At 39.5% G+C, this 19,680-nt stretch overlaps 1 protein-coding gene and 1 non-coding gene across 2 annotated transcripts in view; both read right to left on the bottom strand.

The window, feature by feature from the left end:
- LOC115213639 lies at positions 1-194 on the bottom strand. The gene has a single exon (XR_003881861.1). It is a non-coding gene; the product is annotated as a U2 spliceosomal RNA (small nuclear RNA).
- A 10,915-nt stretch (positions 195-11,109) lies between these two features.
- LOC115212963 (probable Dol-P-Man:Man(7)GlcNAc(2)-PP-Dol alpha-1,6-mannosyltransferase) overlaps positions 11,110-19,680 on the bottom strand; it is a 28,491-nt gene continuing 19,920 nt past the window's right edge. The window contains exons 7-8 of the mRNA XM_029781819.2: positions 12,582-12,657; positions 11,110-11,372 (exon numbers count right to left, since the gene is read on the bottom strand). Of these exons, the coding sequence (XP_029637679.1) occupies positions 11,135-11,372; positions 12,582-12,657 (314 nt within the window). The 3' untranslated portion in view covers positions 11,110-11,134. The remainder of the gene's footprint in view (positions 11,373-12,581; positions 12,658-19,680) is intronic.

The raw sequence follows: 19,680 nt of genomic DNA, 5'->3' as shown, positions 1-19,680 counted from the left end.
GGGAGATGGGCTGAATCCTGGAAGTACTGCTATACCAGGCCAACCCGTGGCAAAGGCGGAGCAAGCCCCTAACTCTTCGCCTCGTTCTAAATATCAGTTTAATATCGATGGTCCCAAATAGGGACCGTATCAGATATTAAGCTGATAAGAACAGATACTACACTTTGATCTTAGCCAAAAGGCCGAGAAGCGATAATTTTTTACCCTAGCTTAGAAATATTATACCTATTTCTATTTAGTATAGTGACTGATTTATACTTACACTTATATAGCTGTATTTAATTAGTTCTTCCATATTTTGTAATATCTTTTATTTTATTTCGTAGTAGTTGTTTTATTTAATCCTTTCAATCTGAGAATTTTAATATTTCTATTTTTTTAAAAATGATATTATCCTAAGTGTAATCTATAATTGTGTTGATTTGATAATAAACGTGAATGAAAATTACAGGATATTTTCGGTTTGAACGGCAGTTTTTTCTAGTGGTGTCATATGAAATTGTCACCCATAATTATGACCCTAGTATCGATCTTATTGCATTTCAATCTATTTTAGGGTTAGGGGGGGGTATCTTTTTTTCTTCAGCAATGTAAATAAACCCAGTCTGTTTCTTAAACGAGGGACATATTCATACGGCACAGAATGTTGTTTACCTCAATAGACGTCAGTGATTGGTTGAAATTGCAGAAAAAAAAACCAACAAATATCTTACAAACTATAGAATTTTCTCAATAAAGCCAAGAGAAAAAGATGTTTTATAACACATTCCACCAGTATAAGAAGTTAAAAATTTTTTAGTTACCTAGAAATTATATTAAAAACTGCAGTTCAAACCGAAAATATCCAAAGTACGAATTACGACGGTCCGTAATGTTCACGTGACTCTATATCTCACCAGTAAAACATTTATTACTCTTTTACTAAATTAATTTTTAGATATCATAAATCTCGTAAGTCGTATCGGAAACATTTTCTTGCTTTTCTGAAATCTTTATATATAAAAGTGAGGTTGTGTGGTGTCTGTCTCCTACGATTTAGATTCCTAACTACTCCCACATTTTGCGGTGCAGTTTAACCAAAACCGGGTATCTTATAGTCGTGATTCATATCGAGCCCTTCTGGGTATTAGCGCGCGTCTATGATGAGTCTACGATTTTTAAAAAGATTTACAATCAATTTTTCCCATTTTTAATGCATTTTTGGCATATATAAGGGAAGTAACTCTCTAAAAATTTATTATTAAATCTCAGAACGTAAAAAGCTACAGTAACAACCCCCCCCCCTTTGTGGTTAGCCATATTGAGATGGCTATTATACTTTACATCTCTAAAAATGCTTATATAGTTATTTCCCTTACAAACCCGAGCAACGCCGGGCAATACTGCTAGTTAGAAATAAAGAAAGGAATACATAAGATTAAATCCTGCACTGTTTGATCAACTAACACTATGCTTTCCCACAAAGTGGTCGTCCAATCAATTCATATACATATTCTAAGTCTTATTTAACCTTTCTCCGACTTTAACACACGTTAATGCATAGAACAAAAGTGAAACTGAACCATGAGCAGGACTCGTTTTTTATTCCCCATTGAAGCCTGCTTAATTCATGTATTTTACTAATACCTCTGATATTCACTACCATGTGCTAACCAACCACATGGTTCCGGGTTCAGTCCCACTGCGTGGCATCTTGGACAAGTGTCTTCTGCTATAGCCCCGGGCCGACCAATGCCTTGTGAGTGGATTTGGTAGACGGAAACTGAAAGAAGCCTGTCGTATATATGTATATATATATATATATGTATGTGTGTGTGTTTGTGTGTCTGTGTTTGTCCCCCTAGCATTGCTTGACAACCGATGCTGGTGTGTTTACGTCCCCGTTACTTAGCGGTTCGGCAAAAGAGACCGATAGAATAAGTACTGGGCTTACAAAGAATAAGTCCTGGGGTCGATTTGCTCGACTAGAGGCGGTGCTCCAGCATGGCCGCAGTCAAATGACTGAGACAAGTAAAAGAGTAAATAGTATACTGTGCTGTTTGATTAACTAGAATTATGCCTTTACCAGAAAAATTATTGCCCGGTCAATAAATATACACATTTAAATTTCAAAATCGAAATCGGAATCGGAATCAAAATTGAACCAATCCTATGACTGGCACCCGGCAGATGCCAGGAACCCTGGATTGGTGGTACGTAAAAAGCACTATCCGAATCGTGGCCGATGCCAGCGCCGCCTCGACTGGCTTCCATGCCGGTGGCACGTAAAAAGCACCATCCGAATCGTGGCTGAAGCCAGTGCCGCTTCGACTGGCTTCCGGGCCAGTGGCACGTAAAATGCACCAATCCGACCGTGGCCATTGCCAGCTTCACCTGCCACTTGTGCAGGTGGCACGTAAAAAGCACCCACTACACTCACGGAGTGGTTGGCGTTAGGGTGGGCATCCAGCTGTAGAAACATTGCCAGATAAGACTGGAGCCTGGTGCAGCCTTCTGGCTTCCCAGATCCCCGGTCGAATCGTCCAACCCATGGTACCATGGAGAATGGACGTTAAACGATGATGATGATAATGATGAAATTATGCTCACTATATCCTATTTCCATTTTCCTAAATTATATATCCTTCGGCCTTTCTCAAGGAAACTAACATTCAGTTAGAAATATATTACTGTGTCTCAGTGATTCTCAACCTTTTATAGCTCAGCACCCCACTTCACCAAATGGCATTTCACAAAGCACTCCCTGTTTAGCAGAGAAAAACAAATTATTTTAACCAAACAGAAGTTAATTTTGTGCAGTGGTTTATTATCCATATTTTCTTTTACAATCAGATCCGCTGCAATAAGTATGTGAATCAGAGATGGGAATATCTTTATATATAAAAGTGAGGTTGTGTGAGTGTCTGTCTCCTACGATTTAGATTCCTAACTACTCCCACATTTTGCGGTGCAGTTTAACCAAAACCGGGTATCTTATAGTCGTGATTCATATCGAGCCCTTCTGGGTATTAGCATGCGTCTATGATGAGTCTACGATTTTAAAAAAAAATTACCATCAATTATTCACATTTTTAATGCATTTTTGGCATATATAAGGGAAGTAACTCTCTAAAAATTTATTATTAAATCTCAGAACGTAAAAAGCTACAGTAACATCCCCCCCTTTGTGGTTAGCCATATTGAGATGGCTATTATACTTTACATCTCTAAAATTGCTTATATAGTTATTTCCCTTACAAACCCGAGCAACGCCGGGCGATACTGCTAGTTTGTAATAAAATCATAATTAACTGATCTTCTTGTATTTTCTTTTACCCAAAACCAGGAACTTTTCAGCCACCCCACGTGTAACAAAATTACGCTGAACTAAGATGCATTATCAACCATATTTCTGACCACAAAGTTCAATCCCTGACTTAATCCAAACAAAGACTTTTTTAATGCTTCTTTTTAGGTATTTGCGTTAACTGGTGCTCCCTATGTGCTCGCCTAAACATCTTTCACCTGCGCTGCCTCCGGAAAATCCTCCGCATCAAATGGCAGAACCATATCCCCAACAAAGATGTCCTCAGGCAAGCAGGAATACCAAGCATGTTTGCACTCCTCACACAAAGACATATGAGATGGCTTGGGCATGTTAGCCGTATGAAAGATGGCAGAATCCCCAAGGACATACTCTACGGAGAGCTTGCTAGGGGTACTAGGTCTGTGGGTAGACCGATCTTACGTTACAAGGATGTTTGCAAAAGGGACATGAAGGCCTGCAACATCAATATTAGCGGTTGGGAGGCAGTTGCCAGCAACCGTGGAGATTGGCGACGTACCGTAAAAGAGGGAATACAAAGGAGCGACAGAGAGAGAGAGAGGAGAAATGGAAAGACAAGAAAAGACGTCAACAAGAAACTATGGCATTACAACCAGCCAGGAACAGTCTTCGCTGCATTTGCGGTACCTGCCAGAGGGAGTGTTTGTCCAGGATAGGACTACACAGCCACAGCAGGAAATGTATCAGGACATGAAATGTAAAAGCCAGACTAGACTATTTTATGCGCAACTCCATTCTCTCCCGAGACAAAAAGGATGCCAACAACATTTGTTGAATTTTTTTATAGAAATTACTGAAGGTGAGGACATAAACAAGGGGCTACTAAAATGTTCCTGGCTTAAAGAGAGTCGCGAAAGGCCTGGCTGGAGATCCAACCTTCCGAGTTATTTTATGGGGCTTAGAAAAGCTGAAGGATCGCTGCAATAAGTGTGTGAATCTGAGAGGGGAATATGTTGAATAAAATCATAATTAACTGATCCTCCTGTATTCTCTTTTATTCAAACCCGAAACACATGATCGCAAAACAAGCATCTTAACCACACAGCCATATATATATATATATATATATATTATATATATATATATATATATTATATATACATATATATATATATAACATATATATATATACATATATATATACATATATATACATATATATTATATACATATATATATACATATATATACATATATATAATATATAATATATATATATATACATATATATTATACATATATATATATACATATATATACATATATATCATCATCATCATCATCATCGTTTAACGTCCGTTTTCCGCGCTAGTACGGGTTGGACGGTTCGACCGGGGTCTGGGGAGCCAGGGGCTGCACCAGGCTCCAGTCTGATCTGGCAGTGTTTCTACAGCTGGATGCCCTTCCTAACGCCAACCACTCCGCGAGTGTAGTGGGTGCTTTTTACGTGCCACCTGCACAGGTGCCAGAGGGGTCTGGCATCGGCCACGATCGGTTGGTGCTTTTTTATGTGCTACCGGCACAGAAGCCAGTCAAGGCGGTGCTGGCATCGGCCACGTTCGGATGGTGCTTTTTATGTGCCACCGGCACAGAAGCCATTCGGGGCAGGGTTGGCATCGGTCACGTTCGGATGGTGCTTTTTATGTGCCACCGGCACAGAAGCCAGTGGAGGCTGCACTGGCAACGGCCACACACATATATATATATATATACATATATATATACCTCCATTTTCTAATTTTGTAGTATATATATATATATATATATATATATATATATATTATATATATATATATATATATATATATATATATATTATATATATATATATATATATATATATATATATATATATATATATGTATAGGCACAGGAGTGGCTGTGTGGTAAGTAGCTTGCTAACCAACCACATGGTTCTGGGTTCAGTCCCACTGCATGGCATCTTGGGCAAGTGTCTTCTGCTATAGCCCCGGGCCGACCAATGCCTTGTGGGTGGATTTGGTAGACGGAAACTGAAAGAAGCCTGTCGTATATATGTATATATATATATATATGTATGTGTGTGTGTTTGTGTGTCTGTGTTTGTCCCCCTAGCATTGCTTGACAACCGATGCTGGTGTGTTTACGTTCCCGTAACTTAGCGGTTCGGCAAAAGAGACCGATAGAATAAGTACTAGGCTTACAAAGAATAAGTCCCGGGGTCGATTTGCTCGACTAAAGGCGGTGCTCCAGCATGGCCGCAGTCAAATGACTGAAACAAGTAAAAGAGTATACATATATATATATATATGTATCGTTTATATTTGAATTACATTTTCATCCTTCATAAATTTAATTAACAGCATTTTAAACTTTCAGAAAGTGATGCAAATGTGTTCAAAAGGCAAGTAAAATATAGACTTCCACTTCATAGACCAACGAATTTTTTGTATGTATTATAGCAGCTGTATAATCTGTTTCTTAAAATATTTCTGAGAGTTTAATTATTTTCCATCCAAACTTTTTTTCTTAGAAACTGAATCCATCTCTAATGCTTAAAACATAAAATACAGAGACTGTTAAAAAAATAAAAAAGTAGGCCATAACGAAAAAAAAAAAAAGGAGGTTAGCAGGGAACTTTTTTAAATGGACTTTCAAATAATGAATAAGTGCCAAAAGATAGTAATATGAAAACATTTTCAGAACTAAAATCGAGAAGAGAAATGTTTTATTTAGGATAATGTGTTTTTCAGCATCTGTTCCTTTGATCGTATTCTTCAATTTATTATGAGAAAGTTCATTATATCTGCAGGAAATCATCAGCACTTTTTTCAGAGTTCCCTTACCCATCTTTCACTCAGTAATATAGACTCTCTCTCTCTCTCTCTCTCTCTCTCTCTCTCTCTCTCTCTAGTCAATGGATGAAGGTGAAATTTTGATGTTGTAAGAAATTTAATCCTTTCGTTACCAACCTGGTTGAAACCATCTCTGGCTCTGTAGTACAAATGTCTTGTTTTCATAAGTTTTGCATCAAAATATACCACCAAACCTTAGTTGCAATTTATATTCCTAACACTAGCTCAATAATAACTAAGTTATTTTACTAAATTTTTTGTTATATTTAAAGTAATTGAAAGAAACACAGAGCATCTCAAAATAAATACGGTAACGAAAGGGTTAAGCATTAGAAAGCGTCCTGCATTTGAGAAGTAAGAATGTGAACATATTCTTTCTCTGCTATTGATGTTTGGCAAAAAAAGGGGATTAATTCCTGACAGACGGCTGCACTGTTTATTGATTGCTGCTCAGAGAAGATATATCCCCAAAAATAACACAGATTAGTTGCTGTATATAGCAGAAGGAAGTCATGTATGTCTTCTCTGTGAAGCAATCAACCAGTCTGTCAAGAAACTCCTTTTTTTTTCTCCAAACATCAATAGCATAGGAAGATTGTGTTTACATTTCTTGATTCAACCAGTGAAGCTTCCTCATATTAAAATTTATTTCCATTCTTCTAATTTATGCTGTGTTGTACATAAAAATGTTGTTTGATGTTATGTTTGAACAGTTGTAATCTTGTCTGGCTCTGAATGCTTTGAATTTTAAGATCATCATCATCATCATCATCATCATCGTTTAACGTCCGCTTTCCATGCTAGCATGGGTTGGACGGTTCAACTGGGGTCTGGGAAGCCAGAAGGCTGCACCAGGCTAGTCTGATCTGGCAGTGTTTCTACAGCTGGATGCCCTTCCTAACGCCAACCACTCTGTGAGTGTAGTGGGTGTTTTTTACATGCCACCGGCACAGGTGCCAGACGAGTCTGGCAAATGGCCACGATTGGATGGTGCTTTTTACATGCCACCGGCACAGAGGCCAGTCAGGGTGGCGCAGGCTATTACCATGTTCGGATGGTTCTCTTACGTGCCACCGGCACTGGTATCACAGCTACAAATTCCATTGATGTTGATCAATTACGATTTTGATTTTGATTTTCACTTGCCTCAACAGGTCTTCACAAGTTGAGTTTTGTGTCCCAAGAAGGAAAGGAATGCATAAGTAAGTAGACTGGCTACATCCCAGGTGTAGGCCACGGGTTATGGCATAAAAATAATAAAATTTAATCAAATTATGAATTAAAAGCAGTTCTTGTATTATTATGTATTATTATTATTCATATTATTATTATTATGTATTATTATTATTATTGTTCATAATGTAAACAATATTGACATCACATACATAGTGTATATGTTTTGTTTATACACCCATTAGCTGCAGGACAGTGTTCTGAGAAACATTCCTTCTTAACTTCATCATCATCATCATCATCGTTTAACGTCCGTTTTCTGCGCTAGCACGGGTTGGACGGTTCGACCGGGGTCTGGGAAGCCAGGGGCTGCACCAGGCTCCAGTCTGATCTGGTAGAGTTTCTACAGCTGGATGCCCTTCCTAACGCCAACCACTCCGCGAGTGTAGTGGGTGCTTTTTACGTGCCACCTGCACAGGTGCCGGGGGGTGTCCAGCATCAGCCACGATTGGTTGGAGCTTTTAACGTGCCACCGGCACGGAAGCCAGCCAAGGCGGCGCTGGCAACGGCCAAGTTCGGATGGTGCTTTTTTATAGGGTTAAAAATCACTGAAAGTCTCGGACCAGGTGAAACAACTTGCCCCAGATGAACGAAAATGGTGGATATCGATATTTTGTGGTCTTACAGCTCTTAGCACCATACACTCAACTCTATTCGAAACAAGCTGAATCACTGGTCTGAGACATATATACAAATAGTGGAAAGTCTATTTGTTGATGTACTATGGTGTAACACATGAGAATCAAACATTAAATTTTGAGTTTTTGTTTGTGAGGTGTAGTGAAGATTTTAAAAAATTTTGTACAAACCTGTGTGGTAAGTAGCTTGTTTACCAACCACATGATTCTGGGTTCAGTCCCTCTGCGTGGTACCTTGGGCAAGTGTCTTCTGCTATAGCCCCGGGCCGACCAAAGACTTGTGAGTGGATTTGGTAGGCGGAAACTGAAAGAAGCCTGTCGTATATATGTATATATATATATATGTGTGTATGTGTGTGTGTTTGTCCCCCTAGCATTGCTTGACAACCGATGCTGGTGTGTTTACGTCCCCGTCACTTAGCGGTTCGGCAATAGAGACCGATAAAATAAGTACTGGGCTTACAAAGAATAAGTCCCGGGGTCAAGTTGCTCGATTAAAGGCGGTGCTCCAGCATGGCCGCAGTCAAAATGACTGAAACAAGTAAAAAAAAAAAAAATTGTGACAGAGAAGTAATAATAGCACATTGTTTTAATGTTGTTGTTGCTGAAGTTGTTGTTGATGATAATGTTGTTATGATGATGATGGTGAACTGATAGAATCAACAGAGCTTTGAACAAAATGCCTGCCAATATTTGTTCCATCTTAAGGTGGCGAACTAACAGAATCATTGTTGAGCTGCAGAATCTTCCACCCTCAAAGTTTTAAAGACAGAAGAAAACCTACAGCAATACGCACCTAAGCAGCACAAGCGGATGGAAGCATTCCGTCGGTTACGACGACGAGGGTTCCGGTTGATCCGATCAACGGAACAGCCTGCTCGTGAAATTAACGTGTAAGTGGCTGAGCACTCCACAGACATGTGTACCCTTAACGTAGTTCTCGGGGATATTCAGCGTGACACAGAGAGTGACAAAGCTGGCCCCTTTGAAATACAGGTACAACAGAAACAGGAAGTAAGAGTGAGAGAAAGTTGTGGTGAAAGAGTACAGCAGGGATCACCACCATCCCCTGCCGGAGCCTCGTGGAGCTTTTAGGTGTTTTCGCTCAATAAACACTCACAACGCCCGGTCTGGGAATCTAAACCACGATCCTATGACAGCGAGTCCACTGCCCTAACCACTGGGCCATTGCACCTCCACTCATCCAGCATATGACATGTTAGATGGAGCAGGGTTGCATTCTTAATATACAAATTAATCACTAAAGGTAAAGTTTCAAACAAATTTTAATTAAGACTTCTCAGCTGCCTCAGTATTTTTATGATATACCAAAAACAAACATTCAATCAATTAAACAAAACAAAAACCATGAACCAAATGCTTTGGTAATCATCATCATCATCATCATCATCGTTTTAACAGCCTCTTTTCCATACTTGCATGGGTCAGACAGAATTTGTTGAGATTTTTCTATGGCCAGATGCCCTTCCAGTTACCAATCCTCACTTGTTTCCAAGCAAAGTAATATTTCCCTGTGACTGGACATGTTTATACGGAAATCCGAAAATGAGGAATGCCTCTTGTATGACAATGGCACTCATTTACAACTGTCACACAATGTCAAGTCAAGGAAGCCAAACACACACACACACCACACACACACACACACACACACACACATGCACGCACACACACACACAATAGGTTTGTGTCAGGTTCTATTGGCCAAATTAACTCACAAGGCTTTGGCCAGCCTGGGGCTACAGAAGACACTTGCCCAAGGTACCATGCAGTGGAACTGAACTCTCTGCCACAAACTTCTTCTGAACAACATAGCCATGCCCACATACGTTTTTACAGAGGACTTTTTTGTTGTTTTGTTTTGTAAGTTGGCCAAAACAGAGCAGTCTATGATATTTGCAGGCCTTCCCAGACACAAGTGAGTTGATGTGGCCAATGTCCAATCTGAATATCAGCAAGGTCAGTGATTGCAGGGAAAACATAAGTAGAGAAGGAAATCGGTGTCTGGTCCAGAAACTTATAACAAAATGAACTCTAGTAAAAATTACTCAAGAACCAAGGGGTGGAGCCAAAGCAGTTGATCCTAGTCCTTCTCCACTGTAACCCACTAAAGATGATGGAAATGATGCACAATTGGTGAAGAAAGTCTTCGGCCATCATCATCATCATCATCATCATCATCATCATCATCATTTAGCGTCCGCTTTCCATGCTAGCATGGGTTGGACGGTTCAACTGGGGTCTGTGAAGCCAGAAGGCTGCATCAGGCCCAGTCTGATCTGGCAGTGTTTCTACGGCTGGATGCCCTTCCTAACACCAACCACTCCGTGAGTGTAGTGGGTGCATTTTACATGCCACCTGCACAGATGCCAGATGGAGCTGGCAAGTGGCCACGAACGGATGGTGCTTTTACGTGCCACCGGCACGGGGGCCAGGTGAGGCTGGCAAATGGCCACGAACGGATGGTGCTTTTACGTGCCACCGGCACGGGGGCCAGGTGAGGCTGGCAAATGGCCACGAACGGATGGTGCTTTTACGTGCCACCGGCACGGGGGCCAGGTGAGGCTGGCAAATGGCCACGAACGGATGGTGCTTTTACGTGCCACTGGCACGGAGGCCAGATTCAACCAGCCACATGTTTACACTTTTGCTATTTAATTATACTAGGTGATGGAAATAATGGATTAGTTAAAATCTACATTGGCCCTATTAGGCTGGAGTTTATCCCCATATTATAAGGAAAAGTTTAAAGAATTGAGAGTACAAAACTACCCCTACATTAGATGCTAGTCCATCACAAAGTTTATCACCAGCTTTCATTGGTTCCCATTTTCAAAGACTGATGCAACATGAAATGAAGTACCTTACTCAAGATCACAATGTTACCACCCAGTCCAAGAATCAGGTGATTAATACCCACACCACTGTGTTATGCACCTTTGCAGGTAAATGACAATTTATGAACAAGTAATTCAAGAACTCAAAACACTATTAATTATGTATCGCATTTATTTCCAATATATATATATATATATATATATACACATACATACATACATATATCATGTGTTTTATACATAAAACTATACACTTTCTTTCTTTTTCATGATCCACACTTTTGGTATTAATACAACATCAACAGGAGGAAAGGCATTCCAGTTTATTTTGATTCTGTGAAATCCTAAAGCCACATCCATTACAGTATGAGTCTCTTTATAGGGAAGAATTTCATTGGCTTCTTCATCATTTGTCCCAATTAGCAGGTGAGTGAAATTTTGCATTGCAAAACCACCGGGAGGAAGGCCTTCAGTTTTGTTATACCTAAAACAAGAATGCAGTTCGATTTTAACAGTTATTTTTTCAGAGCTATAATGGAAGTGACAAAGGAACATCGATGATGACAATATATAGTTTTGTGCGTATCTATATATCTGTATATATGTGTATGTACATATATGTGTGTATCTATATTATATACATCTGTGTGTATATTGATGTGTATGTATACATACAAATATACATTGTTTAATAACAATTTGACTTGACTTCATGCAAATTAAAAGTTTCATAGGTTCATCAAATGAACTTATCTCATCATACTTGCAGTGACCAATTGGGTCTCTACAAGCCAAGTGAAGCAGTTATCAAATAAAATATGTAACTCCAGCTGTAACCATCCTGTCCTTCTTTCTAATATAGAGGCATCTAACATTTACCACTGTGTCTGTCTATTTTTAAAATGGTATTATGTGATTTCAGGGGAAACAGATTTGGCTGCAATTTCTAGCAAATCAAGACCCCATAAAGAGGCTAACTTGAAAGAAATCAGTGTTTTTGCATGAAGTGCTCTGCTTTGTCTGCCACTGTGACAGAGCAGAAAGATAACACTACTGGACTTTACAGCAGTTTAGTCTCATCTCTCTCAAGTCTTGCCAAGGTCTTCATCATATTTTATCTCTCTGTGACTGAGTATGAATGAAAGAAATGCTAGTGTAAGAGGATCAATTTGATTGTAGTTTCTCTCACACACACACACACACACAAATTCCTGGTCTATTGTGAGATAAAAAAAAATGTCAAATAAAGCAACATAGAAAAGAAATGTTAGCGAGTGGCTGTGTGGTAAGTAGCTTGTTTACCAGCCACATGGTTCCGGGTTCAGTCCCACTGCGTGGCACCTTGGGCAAGTGTCTTCTACTATAGCCTCAGGCCGACCAAAGCCTTGTGAGTGGATTTGGTAGACGGAAACTGAAAGAAGCCCGTCGTATATATGTATATATATGTATGTGTGTGTTTGTTTGTTTGTGTGTCTGTGTTTGTTCCCCTAGCATTGCTTGACAACCGATGCTGGTGTGTTTATGTCCCCATCACTTAGTGGTTCGGCAAAAGAGACTGATAGAATAAGTACTGGGCTTACAGAGAATAAGTCCCGGGGTCGAGTTGCTCGATTAAAGGCAGTGCACCAGCATGGCCGCAGTCAAATGACTGAAACAAGTAAAATGAGAAAAAATGAGAAAGAGAATGACATACTTCCAGCGAGGGTTTAACTGCAAGAAACGAGAGACACCCGTCTGAGCTGCAGCAACGTCTATGTGCACATGAACATCTGGAAAATAGAAAGTTATAAGCTACATTATACAGAACAATGTTTCCTAACCATTTTACTTTTGAATAACCCTCAACATACATTCCATATCTTCGGGAAGCCCTACATAAAGATTATTATATATTTTTTTGTTAATCTTTATTTTTCTCTTCATGAAGTTAAATTTTGCAAGTGACTAAATGATTCAGAAAAACTGTGTTTGAAAGGTTTGACAGTGCTGCTCCATCAGAGGGCCCGAAAGCAGGCATTAGAAATGTTATCATAACTAAGACTTTATTTAACCCCTTTAAACCGGCTCAAATGCTTCTACCTGTTTTATGTTAAAACTGGCCAGATTCAGCCTCTCATACCTACCCTATAATGTCATTCTAAAAATAAACAATCACATCATTTAAATTTCAAGGCTATGAGATAATGTATGATTAATTCTAAACAATGTAAATAAATAAGTATTACGGTTGACAGAATAATCTAAATACTAAAGGATTAAGCTAAAATTCCTTGCAACTCCCTATCAAGAGATTTTTCCTGTAGGCCCACTGTACTATCTGCAAATGCTAGGATTACCCTATTTTAAGGAATACACCAAGAGTATATATAAAATTAAGAATATTGTGATAGGCTGCAGGGTTAAAAAGTTCACCTCACCACCTTGTTCACCTCACCACCTCACCACCTTGTGATTGATAGAATAAGTACCAGACTTCAAGGTATGTACTGGGGACAATTTGATTGGTTAAACCCTTCAAAGTAGTGCCCAAATATAGCTGCTGGAGTAGACTGAATGAAACTAGTAAAAGAACAGAAGAATGCAATAATGCAGACATTACCCAAAAGTTAATTTCCAAGTAATTAACCAATAAATACAGGTGCTTAATAAGAAGTTTGCTTCCAAATCACATGGTTCCAAGTTCAGTTCCACTATGTGGTACTTTGGACAAGTGTTTTCTATCATAGCCTTGGGCCACTCTTCTGAGTGAATTTGGTAGATGGAAACTGAAAGAAACCTATTTTATATAGATGTGTGTGTGTGTGCATGTGTGTGTGTGTGTGTATTTGTACCCCACTCCTTGAGAGCTGGTGTTAGTTTATTTACATCCCCATAACTTAGTGGTTCAGCAAAAGAGACTAACAGAATAAGTACTAGACTTAAAAAGTAAGTACTGGGGTTGATTAGTTTGACTAATCCCTTCAAACCAGTGCTATAGTATGACCAACAGTCCAATGACTAAAACAAGTAAAAGATAAAAGATATATGAGGTCTGACCAATAAGTAGCCGGACTGTTGCCATAGTAACAAAGCTAAAGCACACAGAGTGAAGCCACTTGGCACAGATTGATATTGAACTCTGCTGTGTATACACACTAAGTTTTAACATTCTAGCTCACTTCCGCTGTTTAGAGCAGTGCTTGGAAGGAAGGTGTGTAGCATGTGATCATCAGATTGACCATGTCAGAGAAAGTTGTCATTGTGACACCTGCTCAGAGGCCTACACAAAGTTACCAGATTGTGTATGGAGAAGAGTGCATGAGCTGCATACAAGTGTATGAGTGGTTCAGATGTTTCTATAATGGCTGAAAAAATATCGATATTCACAAAAGCTCTGGGAGACCCGCAACTAGCATAACTGAGAAAAACAGTTCAGATGTGCATGCAGCTGTGAGGGGAAATCATCGAATCACCATCCATGAGTTATCAGAGGACGTACAGATTAGTTACGGTTCAATCCATTATCACTTGAAGATTTGGGTATGAGACACATGTCTATCAAGTTTGTGGCAAAACTGCTTTCAGCTGACCAAAAAATAAAACTAGGGCTTCAGTTGCACAAGATCTCCTTGATTGTGTCAAGGACAGTAAAAACTTTTTGAAGACTTTGTGTAGGCCTCTGAGCAAGTATCACCAAGCTTTTGGCAAAATTTGATGCAGATTCTCTGCTCAACTTTTTTTGTTATGGTTAACATAAAGATCACATGCTACACACCTTCCTTCCAAACACTGCTGTAAGCAGTGGAAGTAAGCCAGAACGTTAAAACTTAGTGTGCAGGCACAGCAGTATTTAAGGTCAATCTGTGTCAAACAGCTTCACTTTCCATGCTTTCGCTTCGTTACTATAGCAACAGTCCGGATATTTATTGATCATTGCCAGAGCAGCCAACTGGCTGTATGCCGATGACACGTAAAAGGGCACCATTCGAGTGTGATTGTTACCAGCGTCACCTTACTGGCACCTGTGCCGGTGGCATGTGTAAAAGATTCAAGCGAGGTTGTTGCCAGTTATAGTTGTCTTCTGTTATAGCCCCGGGCTGACCAATGCCTTGTGAGTGGATTTGGTAGACGGAAACTGAAAGAAGCCTGTCGTATATATGTATATATGTATATATATATGTGTGTGTGTATATGTTTGTGTGTCTGTGTTTGTCCCCCTAGCATTGCTGGTGTGTTTACGTCCCTGTTACTTAGCGGTTCGGCAAAACAGACCGATAGAATAAGTACTGGGCTAACAAAGAATAAGTCCCGGGGTCGATTTGCTCGACTAAAGGCGGTGCTCCAGCATGGCCGCAGTCAAATGACTGAAACAAGTAAAAGAGTAAAAGAGTAAAAAGAGTAGTGTATCAAAAGTATGAAACGGAGGTGAGTTGGCTACTATTTATAGCAAGTCAAAAGACAGTACAGAGGCTAATACGAGTTATCGTACAAGAATTTTCGTTTCCTAAACAAAATTAATTAAATGCAACCAAAAATTGTCTTATTCGCAATATTTGTCAAAAGATTTCTATAAATAATTCCAGTCGGCAGAATCTGCAAAGTTTATGATTTTTAGTGATGTACTTTTGTAGCAAGAACTACTAAGTTGACCTGAGTTGTGCCCCCTGGAAAAAAAATAACTCCTTATAAAATTTGCATTTTAGAATAATGAATTATTGAATACATACCATGAGGAGGCGCAATGGCCCAGTGGTTAGGGCAGCGGACTCGCGGACATAGGATCGCGGTTTCGATTCCCAGACCGGGCGTTGTGAGTGTTTATTGAGCGAAAACACCTAAAGCTCCACGAGGTTCCGGCAGGGGATGGTGGTGATCCCTGCTGTACTCTTTCACCACAACTTTCTCTCACTCTTACTTCCTGTTTCTGTTGTACCTGTATTTCAAAGGGCCGGCCTTGTCACTCTCCGTGTCACGCTGAATATCCCCGAGAACTACGTTAAGGGTGCACGTGTCTGTGGAGTGCTCAGCCACTTACACGTTAATTTCACGAGCAGGCTGTTCTGTTGATTCGGCTCAACCGGAACCTTTATCGTCGTAACCGACGGAGTGCTTTCACATACCATGAACTTTAGATGCACGTACATCTGTGTATAGGGGTTGGGTATGTATATATAGAGCTCTAACTTTCTTTTAACTTATTTTTTATACCCTATTTTTCAAATAAATAACGTCAGACATCAGGTTGACTCAGCAAATGAAAATGCCCACTGCAATCATTGCCTTAAAAGTGAGGTAAAGTGGACTTGCTGAAAGTTGCACAGTCGTTTTTTGTCAATGCACGAAAAGAGCTGGAAGCTGCTGATGGGGATCCAACATCAGAAGCTAAATGCAAAACACATGCACAGCGTTCTAATAACATCAGAACACATAACTTCGGACAAAACGTCCAAAAAATCTTTATATATAAAACTGTAGTTGTGTGAGTGTCTGTCCCCTTCGATTTAGATTCCTAACTACTCCCACATTTTGCGGTGCAGTTTAACCAAAACCGGGTATCTTATAGTCGTGATTCATATCGAGCCCTTCTGGGTATTAGCGCGCGTCTACGAAGAGTCTACGATTTAAAAAAAAATTTACCATCATTTTTTTCCATTTTTTTCCATTTTCATGCATATTTTTTTAAAGGGAAGTAACTCTCTAAAAATGTCTACGATGAGTCAACGATTTAAAAAAAAATTTACCATCATATTTTTTCCCTTTTTAATGCATTTTTTTGCTATTTTTTGGCTATAACTCTCTAAAAATGCTGTATAGTTATTTCCCTTACAAATCCGTGCAACGCCGGGCGATACTGCTAGTAATCAATTAAACCGCAGAAGGTCAATCATAGCCATTGCCAAGGACCTCGAAGGTTTCAGAATACACCATCAGAAGAGTTGTGCATACAAGTTATATATAATGTGTAGGGGTCAGTTTAAGTCAGATGTGACAAGAGAACCATTCAATCTGTACAAAGCATTTGCTAAACAAGTTAAAACATCCAGCGGCTGGAACTCTTTGGTTTTTCTCCAATGAGGAAAACTTTGATCGTGGCCAAAAGATAAACCAAAGGAACAACAGATGAATATGCAGAGGCCCAAATGCTGTTCCAGCAGTCATGCATACTAAGTTTCCAGTGACTGTGATGGTTCTGAAAGTCATCAGTAAGAAGGGATACTTCTTTACTTTTTTACACAGGACTTACAAGTCAATGGCACTGTCTTCAAAGAGGTGTTGAAGAAAGTCTCTGCACCATCTCATGAGGCTAGAACAACCCAAGCATGAATGCATACAAAGTTTCCAGTGACTGTGATGGTTCTGAAAGTCATCAGTAACAAGGGAAGGCGGCGATCGTAGAGGAAGAGACAATGATGAAATTGAGTTTGGAGTTTGATGTTTATGAATTGTATTCTGTACGTTATGACACTTTGCCAGCTGTGATTGACCAGGAGGATTTAATAGAATACATTACAGATGAACGCCCAGTGTAGCAGAATTGTATTTTAAATGAAACTGCGAGTTTTTTTTTTGGGGGGGGGGGACTCGTAAGCTATTCCATTTAATTACTCTATTACTCTTTTACTCTATTACTTGTTTCAGTCATTTGACTGCGGCCATGCTGGAGCACTGCCTTTAGTCGATCAAATCGACCCCAGGACTTATTCTTTGTAAGCCCAGTACTTATTCTATCAGTTTCCTTTGCCGAACCACTAAGTGACAGGGACGTAAATACACCAGCATCGGTTGTCAAGCAATGCTAGGGGGACAAACACAGACACACAAACACACACACGCACATACATATATATATATATATATATACATATATACGACAGGCTTCTTTCAGTTTCCGTCTACCAAATCCACTCACAAGGCATTGGTCGGCCCGAGGCTATAGCAGAAGACACTTGCCCAAGATGCCACGCAGTGGGACTGAACCTAGAACCATGTGGTTGGTAAGCAAGCTACTTACCACACAGCCACTCCTGCGCCTATAAATAATTCATTTTCACTTCATAATTTTCGATTTTTTTTATTATATGTACTCCATGTCTTGTTTTGTAATGTCCCCTCTTAATTCGGGCCATCGTGCCTATAATAAAGATTTAATCAGTAACAAGGGATACTTTTTTACACAGGACTTACAAGTCAATGGCACTGTCTACAAAGAGGTGTTGAAGAAAGTCTCTGCACCATCTCACAAGGCTAGAACAACCCAAGCATGAATGCATACGAATCTCCATGATCATGTTCTCCCAGAAACATGGCCTCCTAGCTCACCAGACCTCAATCTACTAGACTATTAGTTATGGTGCATAGTTGAGAGAGAGGGGGTCAATCAACACCTCCATAACACCATAAAATCTCTCAAGTCCAACATAACTAGCACTATGTCCAAAACTGATAAAAATCATCTGATTCAGGTATATCAATGCTTCCAACCCTGTACTGAAGCAGCCAATGATAGATTCATTAAATAGGTGTGATAAAAAAATCTGTTTGTAAATACAGCTTTTTTCTGAGGTATGCTTCTATTCCTAAATTCATACAAACAACCTAAAAGTGTAAGCTATGGACACATAAGAGGTGCAGTAATATCAAAGGAAGGCTAACTGAAACGTTCGTAACCATTTGACAAATAGGGATCACTAATATAACACCAGACTAAGCACTGGGGTTGATGCCATGAACATTGTCCTGAACATAGCTATTTATTGAGCATATTCTGCCTTTCGTCTCCCTGCTCAATGAAGAGGTAAACTCTGTTGAGTTTGATATCTTTAGGGGTTTTTATTATTGATCTACCCACTATAATTGAAGAAAGAAAGGTGAAGTTGACCTGGGCAGAGTTTGAACTCAGAATACAGATAACCTGAAATAAAAGCCACAAGGCAGTCAGTGTGCTGCTCTAACAACTCTGCGTGCAACCAAACGCATACCCTCCATCAGACACTTACCATACTCTGAGCGCCTTGTTTCTCAGGGCATGGATTCAGCATCTGGCGATGGACTTGGTAAACACCCACAAGTTATCAACCACCTCACCAACAACAACACTGAACACCTTTTTGATCTCCATGTGTCTAACACACGTGGACATGCCTACAAAGTCAGAAAACAACACAGCTCCCATGACTTTCGGAAACATTTTTTCACGCTCAGAGTTGCTGAAGCATGGAATAAACTGCCTGTGTCAGTTGTTGACTGCCATGACACTGCATCCTTTAAGGCCCACATGCTTTCCGAAATCCGCCGAAACTACACCTGATTATACATACACTTTAGATGAGTTGTAGTGCACCTGAGCACTGTACACAATGTTTTTATTATCATTATTATTATTATTATTATTATTATTATTATTATTATTAACACTTCTTAAAAATGGTGCCCCAGCATGGGAGATAACTGAAACTAATAAAAGGGTAAAAAAAACCTCACTCTGAAGATGAGGTTAATAGCTCACAAAATTATAAACATATTTTGAAACTCTGAGATATAAAAACTTCTAAAATCATTGGAATTTGGCTGTATAACCTATAACCCATTGTCTATACAGTAGTTAACAGTTATGAAGTCCTTTTCTGCAAAGATTAATTTATCCTTACATTCTGCGGGAGTCTTTTTCAATACTTTCAAATCATCATCATTTAATGTCTGTTTTCCATGCTGGCATGAGCTGAATGGTTTGACTAGAGCTGACCAGCCAGCGAACTGCCCAGCTTCTAATTGTCTGTTTTGGCATGGTTTCTATGGCTGGATGCTGCCCTTCC

This window comes from Octopus sinensis, linkage group LG6 (genome assembly GCF_006345805.1).
Source record: "Octopus sinensis linkage group LG6, ASM634580v1, whole genome shotgun sequence".
NCBI classification, from domain to species: domain Eukaryota; kingdom Metazoa; phylum Mollusca; class Cephalopoda; order Octopoda; family Octopodidae; genus Octopus; species Octopus sinensis.
Note: the sequence above shows the minus strand (reverse complement) of the source record. Positions and strands in the feature narration are given on the sequence as shown.